The 8,016-nt window shown below is 54.1% G+C and overlaps 1 protein-coding gene across 3 annotated transcripts in view; it reads right to left on the bottom strand.

Annotated features, from left to right (window-relative positions):
• DLG4 (discs, large homolog 4 (Drosophila)) overlaps nt 1–8,016 on the bottom strand; it is a 30,306-nt gene that overhangs the window by 2,130 nt on the left and 20,160 nt on the right. For 2 of the 3 annotated variants that reach the window (XM_011958480.1, XM_011958481.1), the window contains 9 exons: nt 4,721–5,016; nt 4,437–4,539; nt 4,184–4,298; nt 2,250–2,426; nt 1,919–1,955; nt 1,799–1,826; nt 1,622–1,669; nt 1,438–1,539; nt 813–1,075 (listed from right to left, as the gene is read on the bottom strand). In XM_011958480.1, the coding sequence (XP_011813870.1) occupies nt 813–1,075; nt 1,438–1,539; nt 1,622–1,669; nt 1,799–1,826; nt 1,919–1,955; nt 2,250–2,426; nt 4,184–4,298; nt 4,437–4,539; nt 4,721–5,016 (1,169 nt within the window). Of the gene's footprint in view, nt 1–795; nt 1,076–1,437; nt 1,540–1,621; nt 1,670–1,798; nt 1,827–1,918; nt 1,956–2,249; nt 2,427–4,183; nt 4,299–4,436; nt 4,540–4,720; nt 5,017–8,016 lie in introns of all 3 variants that reach the window. The other variant, XM_011958479.1, reaches the window with a different exon arrangement.

Here is an 8,016-nt window from a genome sequence, read left to right on the forward strand (position 1 = left end):
AGCAGGTGGCGGGAAAGGACAGACAGCGGTGCCGGAGGGACATGGGACAAGGAGAGGTGGGGAATGGGAGGTTGGCCAAAGGGGAGTGACATGGATGTCAAGAAACACGGGGGCAGAGAGTCAGGCAGGAAGAGGGCATGGACAGAGTAAAAGACAGAGAAAGGAAAAGGAAGATGGAGAGCACGGGGAGAGGGCAGGGACAGGACAGAATGGAGGAAGGGAGGAGCACCAGGCAGACAGGGACCCAAGAGATGGTGGCAGAGCCAGGGCAGCAGCGAGTGGGGCGGGGTGTGCAAGGCAGAGGTGACACAGGCCGGAAGGAAAGCCAAGAAAAAGGAGAAAGGAAGTAGGATAGAGGGAGGAGGGAGGGGAGGACGGACAGAGGACAGACAGATGGAAGGAACAAGGAGACAGATGGGAGGGAGGGAGGCAGATGGAGAAAGGAACCGTGGAGGGAGGGAGGGCAGGGTGGGGAGCAGTGGGGAAAGGAAAGGAGTTAGCAGAGGAGTGGGAGAGGGGAGCGGGGCCCCAGGAAAGGGTGAGGCAGGGGAGAGGACCAGAGGGGAATCAGGAAAAAGGGAGCGACCCAGTGGGGAAGGCCAAGCCACCAAAGACAAGGCCATGGGAAGAGAGGAGAAATGGGGCAAGGAGGAGGCAGTGGGGAGAGAAAGAGGCCAGATGGTGATGGGAAATTTGGGGTCAGGAAGCGAGGGAGGCGGGAGAGAGAGCAGGGGCAGAGAGCAGGCGGTCAGAGTTGCCCAAGAGGAGAAGGAGGTGGAGGAGCGGAGTCGAGACCCAGCAGGGAAAGAGACAGAGAGAGAGAGAGTTAGAGAGAGCTGGAGGGAGGCAATGGGGTGGGGAGAGGGGAGAAGGAAGAGGACCAGGTGCCCGCCAGGTCCTACCTGCTCTGCCACCTCTCGCACGGACTGAACGCTGGTCCCATAGAGGTGGCTGTTGTACTGGCCGGCCTCAATGAACTTGTGCGCCTGAATGTCCTTCTCCATTTTCTCCCGGGATGACACAAAGTGGTAATCCCGGCCATCTATCTCATACTCCCGCTTGGGTCGTGTCGTATCTGCCAGGAAGTCACCCCACCCCCCGAAGATCTAACCACCATCCCTCTAGCTGAAATCCTGCCTCCTTCAATCAAACCCCACAGTGCCCAGAGGGTCCTTTGGTGAAAAGAGCTTCCAGGGAGACCAAGACCGCAGAGGGCCAGAACCGCTTCCCCTAGCACCCTCCAGGGCCTCCAAGTTTCTGGCCTGGGCATGGGTACTGTGAAATGAGAGGGTGTCTGAGAAGCACCCCTTCTTGCAGAAACCCTGTATCCCCCTACACACCAATCCCCCAAAGGCTCTACCTATGGCCCCAGGGATGGGTCTCCTCCGTCCCACCCCCACCTCCACCTTCTCCTTCATCCAAGGCCTCAGCACTCACGGGGAACACAGGATCCAAACTTGTCGGGGAACTCGGAGAGAAGATCATCGTTGGCGCGGTCCTTGGTGGGCCCAAGGATGATGATGGGGCGAGCATAGTGCACTGCGGAGAGAGCCTGGCTTAGGCTGAGCACAGGGTTGGGGGGGCAGCAGGCGCTGGGGCCAAGGCAGGGGCCAGGGCTCACCTTCCATCTGCGTCACTGTCTCGTAGCTCAGAACCGAGTCTTCTCGACCTGGTGGGAGGTGGGGCATCTGCAAGGGGCTCTGAAACAGGGGACCTGGAGCCCTGTCTCACCCTTGAGGATATCAAAAGCAGCTCAGTGCTTCTCTCACCCACATCTTCCCGAACTGACCCTACCTACCCTGTGATCCAGAGCTGGAGCCCCAGTCCTAGGAAGAAAAAGCAGGCCACGGGGTTAGTTACAAGCTCAGCTCCATGAGCCCTCACACTTCCACCCAGGCTCACACCCTCCTCCACCTACCTTGGCCTTTAACCTTGACCACTCTCGTCGCTCAACCCTGTGGGATACGTGGAGAGATAGGCGGGTGGGGGAATGCCCAGTGAGGAACCCTGCTGCCCCCACGCTCCAGGCCAGCTGACAACCCCTTCTCCTGCAGCCCTGGGCACTGTGCTCCTCAGTGAGGAGCTGTCCTTCCCAAAGGCTCATGGGAGCCAGGGTCCACAGGACGGCCCAACAGACAAACCGCTAGGAGTTCAGAGGGCAAACCCATGCCCTGTTGGCTGCCCACCCTGGGGGACCTTGGCAACTTCAGTGCCTGTGGCAAGAAGGCTACAGAGCCCAGAAGCCTCACCGCCGTTTGCTGGGGATGAACCCAATGTCGTCGGTCTCACTGTCAGAGTGGACCCGCCGTGCCTGCCACCACTCCTCATCACTAGCATCGATGACATGTAGCACGTCCCCAAAGCGGAAGCTCAGGGCCTGGCTCAGGAAGCCGCAGTCCTTGGTCTTGTCGTAATCAAACAGGGCCCTGGAGGGCAAGTGGCTATTGGTCAGAGCCCAGCTGAAGACTCCAAGAAGGATGCCCCAGTCACTCTTCGGTGACAGAGGTCTGCAGACGGCCCTCCCATGAGTGCAATGGATGCCGAGGAACCCAAAACTGTGTGGGGACCGAACGCTGACTATAACTCATAATCACCACAACTGTTAGCCATCATTCAGTCCACACCAAGTCCAGTTTCCAGAGGGAGAGCTCGAACTCAACCCTCTCAAGAAAGCAGCTTGCAGTACACATGCACGTCATAAAGTCACAGGGGTACAGCCAGGCGTGGTGGCTCACGCCTGTAATCCCAGCACTTTGGGAGGCCAAGGTGGGTGGATCACGAGGTCAGGAGATTGAGACCATCCTGGCTAACACAGTGAAACCCCGTCTCTACTAAAAATACACACACACAAAATAATTAGCCAGGCGTGGTGGCGGGCACCTGTAGTCCCAGCCACTCGGGAGGCTGAGGCAGGAGAATGGCGTGAACCCGGGAGGCGGAGCGTGCGGTGAGCGGAGAGCACGCCACTGCACTCCAGGAGTCTGGGTGACAGAGCGAGACTCGCATCTCAAAAAAAAAGTCACAGGGTAACCTTCAATCGGCCCAAATTCATAAGAAAAAGAAAGGTCCCGTGTTTCCAACTAATGATTACCCTTACCAGTATCAAATCTCTATCAGTAAGTCACAATCCCTGGGGTCAGAACCAGAGAAGGAATGAAGACACAGAGGAAACCAATGGGCCTGGAGAGGAGGGAGGAGACCCTGGGCCCCTGGGAGTGTGACAACCACATGATGCTCCCCCTGGGAGCCACCACATAACCCCTGTGGTCACTGGGAGTCAGAACAACGTTGGGGACCAACTGGCCCCAAGCAGGGAGGAAGGGCAGAGCAAGGGCTCAGGTGGGAGCCAGCGTCCATTCAGCAAGAGGGAAAGTGCTGGTGCAGCAGCACGGAACGCAGTTCCACAGCAGGATGCTGAGCTCAGCGTGGGACATGTTGAGTGTGGGATGCCTGTGGGACATCCCAGTGGAGATGGCCAGAAAGCAGATGGCCAAAAGTGCAGGTCTTGACCTCCAGAAAGAGGTCAGCCAGGGCCAACAGCTCCGAGAGACATCTGCAGAGCGGAGTGGCAGACGAGGCCATGCAAGCCACAGGGCCAGACAGGGAGAGAAGTGGGGGGTGACCCGTGGGGGCGGGAGAGAGATGTGCTTTGGCAGAAACCTAAGCCACAAAAAGAGTCAATGGAGACGAGCCCTAAGAGGGGAGCAAAATGCCACTGGACAGACGGGGGCAGGAACCACAGAGCTGCAGCCCACCTCTCTGGGACTGCCCACAATACTGCTGGAGAGACGGGGGCAGGCACTACAGAGCTGCAGCCCACTTCTCCGGAACTGCCCACAGGGACGTGAAGGCTGGGGCAACACTCCAAATACCCTAGAGGACCATGCTCCACCAAGCATTAACCTTCGAGATGCCAAATTGTGCAGCGGCCTGGGAGTCCCAAGGAAGTGCTGGGATGACCAGCAATTGGAATACTTGGGGTAGAGGCTATTTTCCCATCGACAGGGAGTATTTCAAACGTTAACCTGTGCAGTGAGGCCCATGAACTCCCACTGCGCCTCAGGCCTGGGGTGGGGAGTCAGAGCAGGCAGGGTAGAGAGGAGGCGTGGCTGAGGCCCGGGCCAGGCACAGAGTGCCCAGGAACGCAGAGGGGCTGAGGAGCCCAGCCCAGGGAGCCTCTGACCTGATGTAGAAACCCCTTTTGGGGTTGCTCCGCAGGGAGGCAGTCCCTGAGCCCAGGCTGCTGTTCATGAGCTGTTCCCGGAGGTCGTGGATCTTGGCCTCGAATCGGCTGTACTCTGAGGAAGGACAGGGAGGTTCCTGAGCTCTGTCCCCATCCTACTGCCACCCGTCCTCCCCTACTGAAGCCATCAGCTGAGGAGGCAGAGTTCTAAGGGCCATTTTAGCTCACAAGACAGGAACTTCTGGCCTGGTACCTTCTGGTTTATACTGAGCGATGATCGTGACCGTCTGACCCGCATTCTTCAGGGCAATGGCGGCTTGCTCGTGGCTGGCATTTCGGAGGTCAACACCGTTGACCTAGAGAGAGGAGGACAGGCTGTGTCACCAGAGACAGAAGGCAGCACTTCTGGGTCCAGGTGGAGCAGGGAGTGGTCCCGCAAGAGGATTCAGCTGCAGCCCACCCAGGCCCCTCCCCAAGAGCTCTGCGCTCTGCCCTGAGGGGAGGGGGTGGTGCAGGTAGGGGCAGGCCTTCCCTCACCGACAGGATCTGGTCCCCCTTCCGCAGCTCCCCACTGAGGTCTGCAGGGCCCCCGGCCAGGATAAAGGAGATGAAGATGCCTTCACCGTCCTCGCCACCCACGATGTTGAAGCCCAGGCCCGTGGAGCCCCGGTGGATCACAATTCGCCTCGGTTCTCGGGGAATGTCTTCCTCCCCGAGCAGGTCCTTGGCCACCGGGGAGTAACGCCGAGGGGAAGTGGGGGTCATGGCTGTGGGGTAATCGGTGCCCAGGTAGCTGCTGTGACTGATCTCGTTGTCCAGGTGCTGAGAATAAGCTGAGGAAGACACAGGGCAGAGATGAAAGTGCCTGGAGGGAAAGAGCACCCGCCACCCAACCTTCTCCCCAGGTGCCAGGAGAGCCGAAGTCAGGCGGAAGGGACGTTATCCTCTCAGAGACGCCGGGGCGGGGTGGTAAGTGACGTCAGGGGTCAGGAATTTAGAGGTGACATTACAGGCTGGTTGTCCTAGGGGATAAAGAATTTAAACATTACATGTCCTCAGTATGCCAGGGATGGGGAAGTCAAAGGGAACATGAATATTACGCTTTGGGAGTTTTCTTTTGGTTCCTGTGTCACTCAAATCTCTTAATCCATAAAATTCTTCTCCCTCTTTTTCTCCCCCAACTCTTTGCCATCCATTTGTGTAAAAAAAACTAGGTCATTTCTCTAAAAGAATTTCCCACATTCTATGAGGGAAATTCTTTTTTTTTTTTTTTTTGAGAAGGAGTCTCAGGCTGGAGTGCAGTGCCATGATCTCGGCTCAGAGAAGCCTCTGCCTCCCGGGTTCGAACGATTCTCGTGCCTCAGCCTCTCGAGTAGCTGGGATTACAGGCATGTGCCACCACGCCCAGCTAATTTTTGCATTTTTAGTAGAGACGGTGTTTCACCATGTTGGCCGGGTTGGTCTCGAACTTCTGACCTCAAATGATCCACCCGCCTATGCCTCCCAAAGTGCTAGGATTACAGGTGTGAGCCACGTTGACCAGCCTATGAGGGAAATTCTTTTTTTTTGAGGCGGAGTCTTGCTCTGTCGCCCAGGCTGGAGTGCAGTGGCGCGATCTCGGCTCACTGCATGCTCCGCCTCCCGGGTTCATGCCATTCTCCTGCCTCAGCCTCGCGAGTAGCTGGGACTGCAGGCACCCGCCACCACGTCCAGCTAAGTTTTTTGTGTTTTTAGTAGAGACAGGGTTTCACCATGTTAGCCACGATGGGCTTGATCTCCTGACCTCGTGATCCACCCGCCTATGCCTCCCAAAATGCTGGGATTATAGGCGTGAGCCACCGTGCCCGGCCCTATGAGGGAAATTCTAACAGGGAAATTACTGCTTACCCTCCTGTGGTTTGTTTAGCCTATGCCTCTGCTCCTGTATCTCCTGTAAACTGGCAGTTCATCCTGGAGGCTTGATCAGTTTCAAGTTCAATTCAGAGGTTTTTTTTTTAGTAAGTCCTGTATACTTCATAGGTAGCACTATGTTCTTCCTATGGCATCACCACAGGATACAATGTCTGGTTGTCTTTCTGTCAGGTAAGATTAATGGTAGGTTCAGGGTCGTCAGCCCTGTCCATCCATTATATGGCGCCCCATCAGCCTTTCAGGTGAGTTTTAGCCACATTGACAATCACCACCTGGTTCTGATAGGTATCAGGGACTGCAAAATGGTGATATTCTACTTCTTTCTTTCTTTGGAGTGGGGAGCATTTATTAGTGGAAATTCTTCTTTAAAAAAGAAAAATCTTAGCCAGGCACAATGGTTCACACCTATAATCCCAGCACTGTGGAGGCCAAGGCAGGTAGATTACTTGAGGTTAGGAGTAACCTGGCTAACATGGTGAAATCCCGTCTCTACCAAAAATACAAAAATTGGCTGGGCGTGGTGGCTTATGTCTATAATCCCAGGTATGCGGGAGGCCGAGGCAGGAGAATTGCTTGAACTCAGGAGGTGGAGATTGCAATGAGCCAAGATTGTGCCACTGCACTCCAGCCTGAGTGACAGAACGAGACTCTCTCTCTCAAAAAAAAAAAAAAAAAACCCTCCAGCTTGGATAACATGGTGAAAGCCTATCTCCACAAAAGACAAAAGTTAAACGTTACCTGAGCATGATGGCACTCGCCCGTAATCCCAGCTACTCGGGAGGCTGAGGTGGGAGGATCACTTGAGCCCAGGAGGCGGAAGTTGCAGTGAGTCAAGATCATACCACTGCACTCCAGCCTGCTGGGTGACAAAGCAAGACCTGCCTCCAACAACAACAACAAAAAAACCAGCCCTGTGTCAACCTATTGGTTACTCTCTGAGGTAGTCTGCACACTAAAGGGAGGATAAATGCATGCCTCTCTCTGCATGTCTCTCTCCCTTTATTCACCAATTTCAGAATGAATGAGATTGCCTAGCATCCTCCAAAATTTTTTTTTTTTTTTTTTTTTGGGGACGCAGTTTCACTCCTATTGCCCGGGCTGGAGTGCAGTGGTGCAATCTCAGCTCACTGCAACCTCTGCCTCCCAGGTTCAAGCAATTCTTCTGCCTCAACGAGCAGCTGGGATTACAGGCGCCCGCCATCACACCCGGCTAATTTTTTGTGTTTTTAGCAGAGACAGGGTTTTGCCACTTTGGGCGGGCTGGTCTCGAACTCCTGACCTCAGGTGATCCGCCCACCTCGACTTCCCAAAGTGTTGAGATTACAGGCGTGAGCCACCATGCCCGGCCAAAATATTTTTAAGTATTATTATTACCTTAAATATTTTAATATATTTAATGAGTTTTCACTGGCCAGTAGAAGCCTCTTCAATTTGGATCCTGTGTCTTTGCTGAGAACCTATTAGTCTTGGATACCTTCCTTGCTCTCTAGTATGAAAGAAGTTAGAAGCTCATCTTATACATTTATTGCCAAAGATTTTAAATTGACCCTTCTTCTGACGATCCCAGGTTCCTTTTGGTAGGTTATGGTATTTAGGAACAGTACCATGTGATTTTAATATGGTTTTACAGTATTATTTCATATTTTGTAGGGGCTGCCACACCTCATTATTCTTTTCCAAAATGTCTTAGCTTTTCCCCCACACAAGTTTTTCCAGTCGAATTTTAGTATCAACCTTTCCCAGCAGGGAAACAACATTAAAATTCTGATTAGGATTGAATGGAATGTAGAGATTAATTTGGAGCCGGTTGAGATCTTTAGCATATTAAGTTTTTCCATCCAGAAACACAGTGTGACTCTTCACCCCTTCCAATCTTGTTTTGTCTTCAGTAAAGTCTTGTCATTTTCTTCATACAAATCTTA

The sequence above is a fragment of the Colobus angolensis genome, unplaced genomic scaffold (assembly GCF_000951035.1).
Source record: "Colobus angolensis palliatus isolate OR3802 unplaced genomic scaffold, Cang.pa_1.0 Scaffold47, whole genome shotgun sequence".
Taxonomy (NCBI): domain Eukaryota; kingdom Metazoa; phylum Chordata; class Mammalia; order Primates; family Cercopithecidae; genus Colobus; species Colobus angolensis.